Source organism: Coregonus clupeaformis, chromosome 20 (assembly GCF_020615455.1).
Source record: "Coregonus clupeaformis isolate EN_2021a chromosome 20, ASM2061545v1, whole genome shotgun sequence".
Classification (NCBI taxonomy): domain Eukaryota; kingdom Metazoa; phylum Chordata; class Actinopteri; order Salmoniformes; family Salmonidae; genus Coregonus; species Coregonus clupeaformis.
This window is the reverse complement of record NC_059211.1, coordinates 17351562-17369716: the sequence shown is the minus strand read 5'-3', so window position 1 is coordinate 17369716 and position 18155 is coordinate 17351562. Positions and strand designations below refer to the sequence as shown.

At 42.0% G+C, this 18155-nt stretch overlaps 1 protein-coding gene and 1 long non-coding RNA gene across 2 annotated transcripts in view; both read right to left on the bottom strand.

Annotated features, from left to right (window-relative positions):
• Positions 1–1006: 1006 nt before the first annotated feature.
• On the bottom strand, positions 1007–6323 carry LOC121533681. The gene is made up of 3 exons (XR_005994488.1): positions 5366–6323; positions 4843–4930; positions 1007–3550 (listed from the first exon to the last, which is right to left on the bottom strand). It is a non-coding gene; the product is annotated as an uncharacterized LOC121533681 (long non-coding RNA).
• A 3251-nt stretch (positions 6324–9574) lies between these two features.
• Positions 9575–18155, bottom strand: part of LOC121533682 (microtubule-associated protein 1S-like) — a 45795-nt gene continuing 37214 nt past the window's right edge. Inside the window, exons 3-7 of the mRNA XM_041839826.2 lie at positions 17135–17217; positions 15943–16083; positions 11949–15270; positions 11256–11479; positions 9575–11131 (exon numbers count right to left, since the gene is read on the bottom strand). Coding sequence (XP_041695760.1) covers positions 10976–11131; positions 11256–11479; positions 11949–15270; positions 15943–16083; positions 17135–17217 — 3926 coding nt within the window. The 3' untranslated portion in view covers positions 9575–10975. The remainder of the gene's footprint in view (positions 11132–11255; positions 11480–11948; positions 15271–15942; positions 16084–17134; positions 17218–18155) is intronic.

Genomic DNA, 18155 nt, shown 5'->3' with positions numbered 1-18155 from the left:
CCCTGAGCTAGCCTCTAGCTCGCTAGCCTGCCTTGCTAGATGATCAAATTACATTACATAACCAGCTACATGTATGAACAGCTAGCTAAGTGAATCAAATATAATAAGCTAACTTATTAGCTAGCTATCTTGATTTGTATCATTGTAAATTAAAAACACAAGCTACAAATGTATTTGTAGATAACAGCCATGGAAGGGGGTGAAAGGACTGCAGCTCCAGCTGTCAGGAAAGCGAGTAGGGCTGGATAGGGCAGGTTATTTTGTGGGAGGACATTATGAAAATATTCTCCAGTTCCAGACCCTAGTAAGGACAACTATTAGGACAGAGATAATAGCAACATAATTTTCAGTGCTGTCTAATTCTGTGATGTTTTCTGTCAGATACGGAGAGCTGTGAAAGCCTGTCCGCAGAGGAAGAGGTCCCAATGAATGTCCCAAGAGACTAAGGGTATATCCTTGTATACCACAGGTTATATGTGTACCTATTAGCAAATGTTGTATACAGTTATTAAACATTGCACAATGTATAACCCTATTACAACTGGAGCAGGGCAACCCTGCTTCTGGAGGTCTGCTGGCTTCTGTTCCAGTCCAGCATTAACACCTGATTCAATCGATAATAAAGTGTTCTATTGCTGGGTTGGAATAGAAGTCTGATCACCCAGTAGATCAGGGATCAGTGAAGCAAGGTTAGCCAATGCTGGTATGGACTTTTCTGCTTCACCTGAAATTATGCTTTACTAATACATAAGTTGCTTTGGATAAAAGTGTCTGCTAAATGGCATATATTGTTATATTATACAATGCTTTCAGAAAGTATTCACACCCCTTGACCTTTTAGTGGGATTTTAATGGATTTAATTGTAATGTTTTGTCAATGAGCTACACAAAATACTATGTAATGTTAAAGTGGTAAATAAAACACTAATATATCTTGGTCATCAAAAAGAAAGGAGGACCAAGGCATTCTTCATATAATTAATTAAAATGCCTTTATTTGTATGGCATGTTCAATAGAAACAAGATTTTTTTTTTAATCCGACGCGTTTCGGCTGCATGGCCTTCGTCAGGGAGTACAAAGAAATAATACAATGTCCTCTTTTGAACAGCTTTTCCAATTAGCCCTAATTTGAAGAGGGAGTGGTTACAAAGTTGATTGGACACACCTAGTAAGCAATCCTATACACATTAACAAGTGAAATACTGTAACTATGTTATCATACAAATACAACTCCAAGTTAGAAGTATCAGAACACTTAGAAAGGTAGTTCTAACCTTAAATATGACTAGGAAAAGTGTCAAAAATAAGAAAGCAATATATTCCATAGTACACTAGAAAACAGCAAAACATGAACAACAACAGTCTAAACATAGCTGAGGGCAAATGAGCACAATGTCCACTAGATGACAGCAAATGGACCTATCACAACCCTACAGAAAGGGTGAGAAATCCATATCTTCATTTAAACCAGGGTATTTAGTGGCCTGTAGTTTGTAAAACCAAAAACTTTCCCTTTGGTTTAACTGTTTCAGACGGTCCCCTTTTCTAATAGAGGCCGGAATATGATCAATACCCATAGCTTGTAGGGAGGCAGGGTTACCATGGTGTAAGGACTTGTAGTGCCTTGCCATGGGGTAGTCTTCATTGCCTACCCGTATGGCGTACTTGTGTTCCGCTAAGCGGTCTTGAAGGCGTCTCTTTGTCCGTGGAAATTGTGAGAGCAATAATTTAATCCTTTTTCAATTTCATTGCATGAATTCACAATGGAAATACAACATATCTTGACATGCTATATAATTTGAACACGTCAGTGCATTTGTTACGATAATCCATATAAAGTAAAGTACAGTAATTTGTTAATGCTGTAGGTGTAAGTGGAGGGTCGGATTTACGTACAGAATAATACGAAATGCTCTGAGACCAGGTTGGCATTTTACACCTGGATTTGTTAGCAGTCAATATCAACTAGGGATATCATGTCATATTGTCACTTCTCTGGAATCCAGCGCAAGTAGGATCATACGGCCTACCTTTAGGCCTATGCAGCGGAGGTTGCAGGATCAGACCGAAAGCACGATCTGTCTTTATTATTTTTCTTCCTCACAAATATCGTAATCAATTCACCAGAATGTTACATTTTCATCCCATAAGTATTGAAGGTAGTGCGATGTTACAGCGATCTTTAGACATATGCAGTACCACCACTGAGGTTTATAACCCACCCAAACAATGCCTATCTGAAATGTGAAAATGATCAATGAAATCACCAGGTAGCCTATTGTCATGTACAGTCATTTAGCAAACGCTCTTACCCAGAGGCAAAGATTCGTCCGTAGCAGTTCGCTAAATGGCACTTTATATGAATAATATTAAAGTAGGTTGGCTACTATGTTTTTGCCAGGCAAAAACAGAGAAAATTAAACATGCGCTATCTGGCCACTAATCTAGGTATGTGCACCCACCTTCGCGTTCCAATGCTGATGACTGGACATTGGTCAAGACTCACAACTTTTTGGTTCTGAAGCACAGATTTAATAAATGATAAGTGACCAGAACAAATAAGCAAAGGTATAAATATAAAAAATTAATGGTAGGATATTAAAATATGTATGACTTTTTTATTTTCCCATTCAGTTTCACACTTGCAACCCCCCCCCAAAACCTTCTCACTGCTAGCGCACCTGACCTGTGTTGATTGACAGTTTGCTGGTCCAATCATAGGGCAGAGTGTGTTTCACTATAGTGTTTTTTTTTTTGCAAGTGTGATACTGTCTCTGGCTTCATGGAGTGTAATCCACTGGAGACGCTGTGCCACAAAATTAGTGACAACATTTTACAAAACCTGGCCAGATCATTTCAAGTCTTCAGACTCAAGTCAAAGTCCAGAGTCTCCAAATCAAGTAACTTTATTTTCTATCAAGTCGCGTCTCAAGTCATCCAATTTGTGAATTGAGTCCAAACCTCTGGGGCAGTTACCACAGGAGGCCAGTTACCCCACGTTACCCTATAATGCTGGGAGCTGATTTACGGTCATCCTGGGGTCTGTATTCACAGAACAGCATTTACTGCATGCGGCCTCTGCAGAAGTATGGGTATTAATACCTCTTGGACTTCGCAGAGCAGAGCTGTTGTGAAGGAAGTTGTCAAGAAATTGAGTTTGTGTTTATACAGGACGTACCACCCCCACCTACCATCAACCAATCATGGCAATGCAGAGCTGTACGGAGCCCTCCGCATTGCTACCAGATTTGGGAGGCGCACAGCGATGCTGTGCAGAGCTTGATTTGGCCTGCGCAAGCCTCCAGAGGCTCCACAATTGCGTCACAACCTCCATACGGCGCCTCCGGATCGCATTGCCAGAGCAAGCATAAGTTGGCTTTTAATCGTCTTAAAGCAGATCTGATTGAATAAAGCCCTTAATATTATTATTTATACAAATGTGTTTCTTTCCCTGCCAAGCAGTTTTCTTTCATTTTGAAGTTTTTATCTGGCAGCTAACCTTCCTCAAGGTCTTCACCTCCACCTCTGGATGCAGACGCATTACTTGCTCTGAAAAGGAGTAAAGACATTATATACATCAGGGTTCATACACATTTTGACAGTTGGAATTTCATGACTTCTCAATTACTTCTCCATTACTTTTAATCGAATTTCCATGACCAATAATTGGTGGTGTCTTTGTATACATGAAAAAGTATGCATAAATGTGCTATTAACACAGGGAGGATGCTCTCTGATTTAATGTACCATCTCCTGCTGTTGTGCCCGTGAGCAAGGCACTTAACGCCCCACAAAGTTGAATATCTGCACTGTTAGGTTACTGTATAAAACACGTGGTCAACCCTCTATCTGGAGAGCTTCTGGGTGTTGAGGCTTTTGATCCAGCCCTAAAAACACACCAGAGTCTGTTCATCAATGTCCTGTTGAGCAGCTGATTTTTAGAATGTGATGTGCTAGAATGTTGCTGGAACAAAAGCCTGCACACCCAGAAGCTCTCCTGGAGGATGGTTGGTCACCCTTGATATAAAACATTGCAACATTACAACCAATACAACAATAGATAATTGAGTAGTAACAAGTAGGCTATGATTACTAAAGCATCATTTCAAGTGGACCAAAAAAGTCTATACAAGCGTTGGTCAACCTTGCGTCACTGATGCCCGATGTACTCGTTTTGCAGGAAGTAGCCTAGTCGTTTTTGAACTTTTGTAGGCCTTTTGAATGGTATTCAATGGGCAAAAACGTAGTGCAATGTTATTGGTAATGGTGAGACGTTAGCATTTTTTTTGGGGCATGATCTTTGTGCATCTAACTTTCTCACTGATTATTATTCACAATTCGTTCAGGATAATCCGTAATCATGGTAGCATCCACATTAATGTGTTAAGTGTTCAGAAACATATTCTATTATTATTTACAATAAAAGTGACTCCAAAAAGACACATTATTTACACCATTCATTTCTATTGGGCACAACATAATCGGAAACAAAACCAAAAACTGCGAATGCATGCAAGTTTGTAGAGTCACAAGCTTGATGCAGTCAATGCGTGTTAGGAATATGGGACCAAATACTCAACTTTTGATTTACGACACCTTCAAATGGGGGAGCTAGATACATGCATTAATTTCTAAACAGTAAAAGAGACATGTATGAAAATACCCTCAAATAAAATGTGATATTCTGTACTGTCGCCTCATATAAAACATTTGATCTCAAATCCAAAATGATGGAGTATAGAGCCAAATTAACAGACTTAGCTTTACTGTCCAAATACATCTGTAGGGGTGTACATTGTGTTTGACTTAATTGTATACATTTGTTAATAGGTACACATTACCTGTGGCATACAAGTATATACCCTTAGTCTCTTGGGACATTCATAGGGACCTCTTCATCTGCGGACGGGCTTTCACAGTTCTCCGTATCTGAGGACAGAAAACATCACAAAGAAACAGGCTTCATTATACTAAAATTAGACAGCACTGAATATTATGCTGCAATTATCTCTGTCCTAATAGTTGTGCTTACTAGGGTCTGGAACTGGATAATATTTTCATAATGTCCTCCCACAAAATAACCTGCCCTATCCAGCCTACTCTCTCCATTTTCTGACAGCTGGAGCCGCAGTCCTTTCGCCCCTTCAATGGCTGTTATCTACAAATGCATTTAGAGCTTGTTTTTAATTTACAATGATAAACATCAAGATAGCTAGCTAATAAGAAGTTAGCTAGCTATTGATATTTGATTCACTTAGCTATACAGTAAAGTTAGCTAGCTAGCTGCTCATACACAGTGGCCTACCTGAAGGTACAGTAGCTAGGTAGCTAGTACATTACATTAAAAAAAATGTTTTTACTTACATTAATACATTTTCCAACTGCCTCAGTTTTTTGGGGGTCCTTAGAAAAACAACGATTCTTTCAGTCTCTTAGCATGTATTTCAGCCAATGGAAAATCTAACTATTGTGAATAAAAGAGTGGAAGGGTGAGGGATGAGAAGGAGAAGTGAGTCTTGACTAGATCAGGGGTGAGGATTGACTAGGGGAGGATTAAGACTTGATTTGTGCAGGGTTGATACTTGACTAGGGGAGGGTCTGAGGAGACGGAATGAGGAAGTTCCTAATATGTATTATGTAGCAATGGATGAATCCAAGATCCAAGCCCCTTTCACTTGGACCTTTCCCTTCAATGCATTTTGAGAAAGAGGTGAGGAAAGAATGACATTGCAGCATACTTTAAAAGCGAGTCGCATCACCTTGCATCATAAATAACTATACAATATCAGTCAATCATAATTTACCCATGATACATCACGGTTTTGATGCTCTCGAACACGGACAATAATTGAGTTTCAATCCGATCTCGCATGGTCGACAATGCAGCTTTTAAAGGGGCAATTCAGCATTTGCTACATACATTTTTGGACGTAAATTAATGATATGTACCCATTGATTCTTGAAGAATATAACTCATAAATGCCTCATTAGCTTAGTTTACCAGTCGTACCCCATCAGAACCCAAAATATAGGGCTCTATTCAATCTGTATCGCTGAAGCATTAAAGATTGTGTGATAGAAATGTTAAACGCCAACATTTGCCGCTAACGCAGGAACATTGCCTTTAAATTTCAATCATGCTGTAACGCTGAACATCCGTGTTACGGATTGAATAGAGTGCATAAGCTTGTTTTGTAAACAAAGTAAATGTAAAAAACGATGTATAGCCTCAAAGCTATGATTTTGATATCGTGGACAGTCAGTCCTTGCATCCATAGCTCTGTCAATGAATTTGAGAGTGATGACATTCTCCAGGCCCATCCCTCAGCTTTTTACCGAAACAGTGGCGGGTGTGCCTGCTTTGTTATTGTTTCAACTGCTGATTGACCCTTTAAAGGAAAATTCAGATTGAGCCGACAAATGCAGCGTTTACCGTGATCTCGCGAACGTGGGAACATTGCCTTTAAAAGCCGCAAAGCCTATATCCCGCTATCGGATTGAATCCCGGTGTGGTGACACTGATGGTTTGTTGGGACTGATTGCTTCTACAGTTGTGGCTAGATAGATGGAGTTCAGCTATGGACAGAAGTGACTTTATGTAGCATGTTAGGAGAACTAACACAGCAGGTTAGGATAATTAAAGTAGCAGGTTAGGAGAATGAGGTTAAGGTTAGGAAAAGGGTTAGGGTAAGGCTTAGCTAAAACGCTACAGTTGTCAACAACTGTTGTCCCTGACACAACAACTAGATGGAGCTGTACTCCATCTAGCCACAACTGTAGAAACCATCAGTCCCTACACTGGCCTCAAACCTGTTATGAGGGCATCTCCGCCTCCAGGGCACTGGCAGAACGAATGTGATTGGTTGGATGAAAGCTCAGTGGGCAGAGCGACAGGTCAGTGGGTGGAGTTTACAGGTGAGAGCAAAAAAAAATACAAGGCATGTTGGTGGTGGATGGAGGGCGTTAAACACAGGTTATGACAGACAAGGTCACCAGTTCGAATCCCAATGCAGGTTTTGTTTTCCAACATAACTAATCACATTTCTAATCTAGTGAAAAAAGGAGTGGTGCCCTACCCCCTACTGACGCAGTAGACTAGGCACTGGGATAGGGATCAGGTCACAGGTTCTAATCATGAAAGTTGAAAGTCAGGGAAACAACACCAATTAAGCACAGATTTATAAAAGGGGTATATGTATTGGTAAAAGAGAAAAAACTAAAATTAGTGTTTCAATACTGAATCAATCCACCCTTTCATTATTCAACTAACGACCACACTCACTTGACACTGCCAAAACCAGCAGAAACAATCTAATGACAATTTTACAGACATTCATAGCATTTCCTGGGTGAATTCCAGACACTTGCAAGTGATGTGTGAACCACCAACAGGTTATTGAAATAGACAAACATTCATTTATAAGTGCAAGGGAAAAGAGGTGTCTATAAGTACAAAAATATAGCACCAAAAACTGAAATATAAAGGCTTCAAAGAAATGATGTACCATCTCCCAAAATGTGCTGTTCAATTTGGTTGCCAAAGAGCAATAGAGCATATTAATCTCAATGGGTTTAGTTATGTTGCGGCGTGATTTACAGATATGAACACCTATGTCCATGCAAAGTGCTACGGTCACTTTTATTGTGACTGAAGCGCAGGAGAGCCTCAGATTTGGACAAGAGGTATCTCATTCGAATAATTGTATTATAATTACATTTACATTTTACATTTTAGTCATTTAGCAGACGCTCTTATCCAGAGCGACTTACAGTTAGTGAATACATTTTTTATTTTTTTATACTGGCCCCCCGTGGGATGGAAACAGACAAACACAAATGGGGCAGGGATGGAAACAGACAAACACAGGGCCTTTCTTTAGAACTTTTTGGGCATAATTGCTATGGATTCCAATGAGCCAAATATACTACTGAACATGGCTTTCAAAATATTGTCACAAGGAGGGAGAATCAGTAGGCGGTAGTAGACATTCTGGGACACAGCTTTGACATTCTGGGACACAGCTTTGACAACAGAGCCAAGACATGTTATGAACAGCAGAGGGAGTAAGAGTCACACATTATCCAAACCACTGCAGAATTTGATATTTACATTTTAGTCATTTAGCAGACGCTCTTATCCAGAGCGACTTACAGTTAGTGAGTGCATACATTTTTCATACTGGCCCCCCATGGGAATCGAACCCACAACCCTGGCGTTGCAACGCCATGCTCTACCAACTGAGCTACAGGAGGCTACATAGAATATATGGTGCACACAAATACAGACATGATGGATTGAAAAAAGTTAAGATTAGTATGAGATATATTTCATAACTCCACTAGTGTGAAATAGCTATCCAAATAAGTGACCAATGTAATGCAATCCATTTTCAATAATTTTTGCTCAGACTTATAGCTAGTACCAAAAAACATGCTGCCATTTCAGACTCTTCCAGAGAACAATGTTCTGCTTACTTTGTCCTGCCATTGGCTAATGATATCATGTGAGCAGCCTGTTGCTAACCAAATGATAGTAAGTGATAAAGTAGCCACACCACATTATTGATATAAATTAAAAAAAATACAGAAAACTAAATTTAGGAAAAACAAATAAATAGAATTGCTAAGAAAAGAAAAACAGATGACATTACATTTTTCTGTCTGAAATAATTGGAATTCTATGATTTGCCAAGATGTGGCTGGCTGCACACACCCTTTTCACATGATATTTTCAAATGTACATTGTACTCTCAAAGAGCCATGGCATTTGTTTGCTTAGTGCCAGACGTGATATTACATTATATTCAAATTAGATTTTAACTTACAAACTAAGAAAAAACGACGTGAGATCTGCATGCTTGTACAACTCGGCATGCCCTAAAAATATAATTTCAAGCCTACAAAAAAAATAAAGAATAACAGTTTATTTAAAATCCTTTCATATTCCTTCTCCTTGAATAAAATGAAAATATCCTTCGCAACAAAGAGCATTATAACACGAGTGCTTGGTCTGCAAGCAAAGTGGTGGGCATGGTAGTGCAAGCAGTGCTGGCATGCATTTGGACTCAAATCTGCTTTGATTGAGGCTAAAAGCATCGACATTCACAGATAACGCCATTTACATTCCACTGCAATTAACCGGATACACAAGCGATTGCTGATATAACTGTGATTTTCCGTTCTTGTTAAAAATCTTATGTTTAGCATTTACTTTAGTTCACTTAGGCACGATAATAACCACTATTTGTGATAAATGTAACGTACTGTCTTGCAAAGTATTGCTCATGACTTCCCTATTATCATATCTCATTTTGTGTATCCCTCTTCAGTGAAGCTTACCCTCTATAATGCATGTGACATACAGTGGTCCCATTGATATGGCATATTTAAGCAATAAGGCCCGAGGAGGTGTGGTATATGGCCAACATCCCACAGCTAATGGCTGTTCTTAAGCACAACGCAACACGGAGTGCCTGGATACAGCAATTAGCTGTAGTTTATTGGCCATATACCAAAAACCCCTGAGGTGCCTTAATGCTATTATAAACTGGTTACCAACGTAATTAGAACAGCTAAAATATTTTTGGGGTCATACCCGTGGTAAACGGTCTGATATACCACGGCTTTCAGAAAATCAGCATTCAGGGCGCAACCCACCCAGTTTATCATTACAATTAGAGGATGGTGACGTCATGCAGCTTCTCTATGATAAAAACTATTCTGGTATTGAGGAGGGACTCAAATAGGGTTTTGGATAGTTGCTAAAAAGCTGGTTAATTAGTGTGGAAATATACTGTACTGTTAACACTTCAGTCAAAGTGCATTTTTTTAATGAAGTAACTACTCAGTCCTAAAACTGTAATTCAGTTATGTGAGTCGGTACATAACCGACTCAATTGTCTATTGCTTTCCATCTACCACTACATATGAGTATTTATTTTTAGTACAAATGATTACTTAGTATTTACCAAGTTAATTCATTTAAAAAGACACTGTCAATAGTGTATCCCACAGTATGTGCTCTAGATGAAGGGTTAAAGTGACTGATATGAATGTTACACAAAATGCCGCACATTTCATGATTTCTTGAAACATGGACTTCATTATTTTATCAATGTCGGAGTAATCCTTCTGTTCACACGCATAGCATTACCTTCCAAGACATTGGCTATCTCCTTATAATGTTCATAGACCGTCTATGAAACTCAAATAGGATGTAGAAACATGTCGTCGTCCTTCAGTAAGTGCTGAGGTCTCTACACGTTCTACATGCGCACCAGGAGACAACAAAGGTCCCATCTTCACCTCCTCACACACACCCTCTGCCTTTTTTAGCCTTTGACGGACATCATATTCTATTGTAACACTTATTCTCTCACTGCGGTCCCCTTGTCTGTGGAAATTGATAACTGTGCAAATGGGTGCAGGGCTAAATATACCTATGAAATGCTATACGGATTAAATGATTAATCGTTGAAGGAAGAACTCAGGAGTTCAGCCCCATGGAGGCAGAGGGTTTCCTACAGCTGTCGACTAGTTTCCTCTGAGCAGTTGCGGATTTGGATCACAACTACCTGGCTACTGATAAGAAATATGAGGACCTTCGATTAGTATAGCCAGTCTTCTAAGTCCACCTTACCTAGCATTCATAATGAACAACCTTTCTTCATGTTGGTAGACCAAAGACTCTTGGACATCTTCATGTTCTGACTTCATTTCCATGGTATAGACGTACCCAGGCAAAGATGGGAGTGCTTGATGGAGTCCTCTTTATATTTATAGGATTTAAAGGAGGAGCAAAGCCTGCTAATCCACCAGGCTATACTTGATGCATGCTGGGGTGGGAAATCGTCAGTTTAGAGGGGGGAAATGAGTCCATCATAATTTAAGAGAAGATAAAGTGGGTGAGATACGTTGGTGGGTGAGAGTGCAGGGATCTGTAGATTCGTCTTGCTCTCTCTCTCTCTCGCTCTCTCAGAACTCCACTTTACAGGCAGGGAAGGTCTCCTCCTGCATGGCCACAGTGCTGTTGCTGCCCAGCACGGTGATGCCCAGCTCCCCCTGCCTCTCGTGGGTCTCCTGGTACCACTCGTGCATCGTCAGTGAGTCAAAAGTGGGGATCAGGGTCACCTGAGAGTGGAAAGGTAGAAGGGCAAATCAAAATGAGAGCATGAGTACATAGACATACTTTTTTTGTTGACGTACTACAAATACGGAAAAAGAGAAATAAGTGGAGAGAGGGGGAGAAAGTGACCTGCACATCGGGCCAGGCGGTCTTCCCCTCCAGTAGGGCGTCAAGAATGGGTCTCATGACAGACTCCTTCAGGGGCTCGTTACCACTGACGATGTAGCAGGAGGAGCGCAGGCGTCGGAAGAACTCCACGTCAATGGTGGTAGAGGCACAACCAGATGGGAGATAAGCCAGGTCCAAGTAAACTGGGGCCCCTCCAGCTGCACAGGCCTTACTGCCCACAGAACCTGCAGGACACAAAGCAGAGTTAGGCATAAGAAGACAATGTACACAGAGTGTACAAAACATTAGGAACACCTGCTCTTTCCATGACAGACTGACCAGGTGAAAGCTATGATCCCTTATTGATGTCACTTGTTAAATCCACTTCAAATCAGTGTAGATGAAGGGGAGGAGACAGGTTAAAGATGGATTTTTAAGCCTTGAGAGACATGGATTGGTCATCCAACCAACTTGACACAACTGTGGGAAGCATTGGAGACAACATGGGCCAGCATCCCTGTGGAACGCTTTCGACACCTTGTAGAGTCCATGCCCTGATTCATTGAGGCTGTTCTGAGGGCAAAAGGGGGGGGAGGAGGGCAACTCAGTATCTGGAAAGGTGTTCCTAATGCATTGTAAAATAATTTTAGAAACCAAGTACTAAAAGATGATCAAACGTCATCGTTCTAAGTGTAAAACACTGTCTGTGCCTACCTGATGAAGTTGACCTTGCAGTCCCAGGTCTGGAGCCATTAGTGGTATTGCGGGATGAAGGCCTTGTGTCAAGACTTGAGGTGGTCTTCAATGTACCAGTTGTGCTGCCAGTCTTGGTCTTGCTGTTCAGAGCTGTACTGGTGGCTGACGTTATCCTCTGTGTGACACCGGCTGGTTTCTTGGTTTTTGCGGCGGCGCTCTTTAAGGTCTTGCTTGGAGCATCAGCCTCAGGGTCAGCCATGCAGGCACCGGGCTGGGGCGGCAAGGGGGGCAGGTCCTTCATTGGGGCTGGGGGAGGGTCCTGAGAGGAATGTTGAGCTCCTCTGTTGGAGGAGTGAGAGCTGGGATGGTCGTGTGGATGGTGGGGTGGGAAACTCCCAGAATCCTCATCAGAGTCCATGTCTGCAGTGATGGAGGGGCAGTCTTCAGTCCCTGGGGGTATGTCTGAATCTGTGGCTGTGTTGAGGGACTCACTAGCAGATGTGGGTGGAGTCTCCTGGCCTTGTGGCGAATGTCGATCACTATTAATGACGCTTTGTGGCTTAGCTAGCTCCTGGGAGTGGTCGCTGTTTCCTGAGAGCTCTCGCGGGCTACCTGTGGCTAGCCCCGGAGACAGATGCTGTTGTTGGTTCTCTGGGGACTTTGGGTGCTTGAATTCACAGGGTGAGACCAGGCAGAGGTCGACGTCATGGGGAACGTCAGGGAGAAGACCCTGAAGTCCAGTAAGGCGTTCCTCTGAGCCGTCCCCTGGTGGACGCATGTTATGACATGTCCTCAACGGTAAGGACATCCCCATTTTGGGGTCAGGATCAGCAAAATGCCCATTCGAGTAGGACCTGTCCATATGGTCTCCCTTGGGTGACTCATCAATCGATGGGAGCACCTGTTCAAAAGACACGGAAAGAGACTCATCAACTTCTGTCGAGTGTGGGGAACCGATTTCAGCAGGCATAGAGGTAATATTGGCGGAAACAGAGTCAGGCAGCATAAAGGGACTCAGTGTCAAAAGGCTTGATTGCTTGTCCTGTGATGATGTAGAGTTTTCTAGGTTCCCCCTCAAGGAGCCTACCTCAGAGTTCCTGCAAGAACCCATGACGTGGCAGTCTTCAAACCCAAGGCTAGGCACCCTTCCCCCGAGACTACTGTCCTCACCAGAGCCCTGAGCATCCTCTTCAGGTGATTGGTGGAAAGGGGTATGCCCAGCGCTATTAGGGGCTGAGTCAGCAGGGGAGACCAACTCTAAAGTCTTCTCATCTGAGCTGGCACATGCATCTTCTTGTCCATTTCTCAGGGCCCCATCAAGAAGCCTGTATTCAGTTGGTGTGAGATCAAAGTACACACTGCGGTCACTTTTAGGAGTTTTTGCAAGAGGTGAAGTGGTTCCCAGGGCCTTCTCTGGATTTGGGAGTGTCTCCATGCAGCGGAACTTTTCTGGACTTTCCAACATGTCCCTCTTCTCTGCATTTTCTCTTGATCTATTCTCTGTTGCAGGTTGCACCATTCCTTCATTGTTACCTGTAGTGCTCACTACAACAGCAGTCTTTTTCTCTGACTCTCCATTTTCTGCTCTAAGCTTCTCGAATTCCGCTGTCATGTCTTCAGGCGTTGACATCTTGGAACGATCCGCGTCCCCTTCAGAGGCCAAAGCTTTTGGATTCTCCGGCATTTTACCCGTCTTTGACTTTGCCCCCTTGTTCAATGAGTCTTTCTTGGGGATTGCATCCTTCTTCAAAGTTCCATTCTTGCCTAAGGGCTTTTTTGCCTCTGTGTTTCCTAATGAAGGTCCAGTTGTCACTTTTTTGACATCCTTGCTGAGAGGTTTTGTTGGTTTCTTCTCCTCTGGCTTTACCTCCTTCTTGATCTCTTTCTTTGGATCAGGTTTGACATCTTTCTTTGGTTTTAGACCAAGAGGTTCTTTCTTAATTGGTTCTTTCTTTTTCTCCACAATCTCATCCTTTTTGGCAACACCTGCAGAGGCTCTCTCATCCCTCTTTTTACCTTCTTTTTTCTCATCCTTTAAAGGTTCTTTCTTTGTCATAAGCTTTTCAGGTTTTGGAGGTCTTTGTTTAGCATCCCCATCCTTCAATTTTGACTTCTCTTCCCCTTCCTTCTTTTCTTTAGGAGTAATGTCACTTGGGCCCTTGGGCTTGGTCTTCACGTCTTGTTTCTTAACGTCCCCACGTCCAAGTTTGTCCTTCAGCAAGGCACTGCTAGGTCTTGAATCCTTGAGCAGGGACTTAAGGCTCTCCCGACTCTCTGCACGTTTTGGTTGTTTATCTGATTTGGATGCTTCAAGGTCCCTGAGGCTCACGGCGGGGTGTTTCAGGAATTCTAGATGCTTTACTTTGTCAAGTCCTTCAAGAATCTTAGCCTGCGGAGTACACCCAGGGAAGAGAACTCGAATGATCTTCTCTTGAGGACTGGCAGGATGCCACACCAGTAGAGCACAGATGGAGACGAGGCAAGGCAGGGGTATCTCTGAGCCTTTCATGTTGGATCCATTGCCGGGCCAGGTCTTCATCAAAGCCTCAAGCTCTTTACTGCCTTTGACTGGGTTAAGAACGTACAGCTCTAGACGACCGACTCCCATCTTCTGGAAAAGTATAACAGGCTCAATGGTGGGTCCATTTGAGCGACTAAGAGGCTCTGGATTGATTGTTAGCCTTTCAAGGTGCTGCAACGTGAGTGCCACCTGATCGCAGCTCCGCAGTTCTTCGGGATCACCCTGGAATGACTTCAATCTCTCTGGAGCATTAAGGAAAACGATCCCAATCTCAGGGGAAATTAGATTTTTCATCCAGTCCTCATTGATCTGAGAGTCGGCAGACTGTTCATCCTCCAGTTCTACCGCTTTCCTTTGGAGAAGACTGTTCACCCCTGGAAGATTGTCAGTACCGATGTGGGTGAGGAGTAGGGAGTCTACTCTGTCCAGATGTCTAACCAGTTTCCAGAAACAGGAGCGTGGATTGGACCCACCGTTGACCAGGATGTTGAAACCGTTAACAGCAAAGAAGGCGGAGTCTCCTCTCCCACCTGGAAATACGTAGCAGCAGGGGCGGGAGAGTTTTAGGAAGCCCACAGTACTGGGGGGCTCCAGCAGCTCAAAAGAAGACTGTGGCTCCAGGGACTCTGAGAGGTATTCTGTGAACTCTTGCAGACCTTCCATTTCAGGTAGCACTGATGGCGGGTTTGTTTTGATGTCAATGAAGTCTTGTAGGTTGTGCTTCTCCAACACTGAGTTCTTCCACACCCCAGAGTTGGGACAACTCAGCGTGAGGCTAGCTTTTTGTGTGGGGTCTGCCGAGCTCAATAACTCTCCAATCTATTAAAAAAGATAGAACGGTTTGATGTAAAATCACTTCACCAGCTTATTAATAATGCTTTTGAATTTAGATTAATCTGTAACTTAGAATATACACTGATTGTATAAAACATTAAGAACACCTGCTCATTAAGAACACCTGCTATTTCTATGACAAACTGGCCAGTTGAATCCAGGTGAAAGCTATGATCCCTTATTGATGTCACTTGTTAAAACCACTTCAATCAGTGTGGATGAAGGGGAGGAGACAGGTTAAAGAAGGATTTTTAAGCCTTGAGACAATTGAGACATGGATTGTGTATGTGTGCCATTCAGAGAGTGAATGGGCAAGACAAAATATTTAAGTGCCTTTGAACAGGGATTGGTAGTAAGAGCCAGGCGCACCGGTTGTGTCAAGAACTGCAAGGCTGCTGGGTTTTTCAAGCTCAACAGTTTCCCGTGTATCAAGGATGGTCCACCGCCCAAAGGACATCCAGCCAACTTGAGAACTGTGGGAAGCATTGGAGTCAACATGGACCAGCATCCCTGTGGAACGCTTTCGACAAATTGTAGAGTCTATGCCCCGACACATTGAGGCTGTTCTAAGGGAAAAGGGATGTGCAACTCAATATTACGAAGGTGTTCCTAATGTCTGGTATACTCAGTGTATATTACAGTAAAATATTAACTCACCTCCTCATCAGCAAATATCTGAATGAAGTCACTGAGAGAGAAACATCCTGTTTGTAGGACCAGGTCTCCTGCCTCTTCGACACATTGTCCAGCAAGAACCAACAACTTGTGGCGAGACACATCAGATATAAGCCGGCGCACCTAGTGAAATGGAAAGAAAAGTAGTCATGAAAATTAAGCTCCATTTAGTAGCCTATACAATTCAAAATAGGGAAATAGTTTAGATTGTGTTTAGTGTCACTGAAAATACAGAGAAACAAGGCCCCTCATTCAAGTTTTTTTTATGTTTACAGTCTATAATATGATAAAAAATGGAACATAGCATTATGTTTTGGCAAGATAAACCTTTCTTAATTTCGATCCATATTACATGCATACTAGCCAGATCGGATATAAAAATGCTCCACACAATTTGTTTTGGTGCCAAAGGCCACAATCAACCCAGATGCTGATTTCAATGTATAGCCTACATACAAATGTTTTTAAGTGATCAATAAAAAAGATCATATATGCTAACATTGTCATGATAAAAAGGCAGCCCCTCAAACTCTCCATGGAAACATTCTACTGCTACTGGTGCAAAAATAATCTCAAATTCAAAATTCCTCAACCCCCCATCCTTTCCCAGAGAAAATATTTCAGGAATTACTGTTGACATATTCTCTTTACAGTACTACACCTACTGCAAATGTTGTTCAGCCATGACATTGAAAAAATACCTGAATTTACCAGCAGATATGCTCATACAGAATACAGATGACAACACAAGAGATTATTTCCCCTAATATTGAATGCATTCTGAAATATCATCGGTGCATTATGCATCAGCTGACAAGCACAGGCTAAAGTAGATTATGTTGGTTCAAATGAGGAAGGTTATATTTCATTACAGCAACGACAGGATATGATTTCCAGTATGAAATGAGAGCCAGATGGCAGGGCAAAGAACCGTGTAAAGTGATGGCAGTGTGTAATGCAGATGTCATCTGAGCAATTGGATCCTTTCCATCTCAGGACAAAGCAATTGTTATGCAAACCTTAGTAAAATTCCTGTTGTCATTCTGAACATAGTTTATTTTCCAGTATTTTAAAAGGAATTTAGACTACACACAATCTACCTTGAAACTGAATTAAGACTTCAACACCAAGGTCTGACATTCACAGTGAGAGATGTAGCCTAATTAAGTCTCACCTCTGAGCAGACCAACTCATGGGATGGGTTCCCCACCACCTTGGTGTCCAGAACGTCTCCACTGTGCTGCAGCGTCCTCTGGCCTAGAGGGAAGGTGGGAGATAGTGGTCAGAAACCTGAGAGTGAGGAGGATGGAAAAGGCTCCAGGGAAGTAGGGGTTAAAAAGGAACCTAGCCTGTTCCTTTAGACCTGACAACAACAAGGGGTAATGGGCAACAGTCTATGGATTGTTAACAGACTACACTAGAGACTGATGGTTGGAATGAAACCGTCCACATAGGCCAATGGCAGTATGCTATATGTGGATAGTTTGGGAATAACAGACCCTGCATCCACTAAAAAGGTTCAAAAGGTTGTGTAAATCAGAAGTCAAAATATATATATATATATTTTTTTTTTAACAGTAAACCGATTAGCAGATGTAGATCACTTCAGCTCACAGTTAGTCTTGAGCACAGAAAGAGAAAGAGCCCTGTCAGCATCAGAAACAACCAGTCTATGGAATGGAATGCCTCTGTAAAGAGAGAGCAACAATGCTGCTCCAGGGCTTGATATTAACTTTTTTAGCCACTTATCACCATTGTATGATGCAAGGAACCACTTTACAAAATAAAATGCATTACCATCTTTTTTACCATAGAGAATCAGACAGAAATGTAGGCTACACTCTGCCTATTGGCTTCTTTGCATATTCAAGCCTGTCTCAAAATACAACACTGCCCCTTTTAAGGCTCTCCTGGAGGATGGTTGGCCACCCTTGGTAGCCTATAAAATATTGCAATATTACAATTACAACCAAATACTTTTTATGTCTTTATAAAATAATTCCTTATAAAAAAGCAATGAGGTTGATGCAACAGATCAGACCGTTTAAGTTGAAATTATAAAGTTGTATTTCTTTATATAATAAACTCAACAATGCGCACATGGCTGTAGGCTACGCACGAATGTTCCAAAATGCAATTAGCGGCAAAACACTGTTCTCAAAAGCGCACCACACGCTCAAGCGGTTTCATGTGAC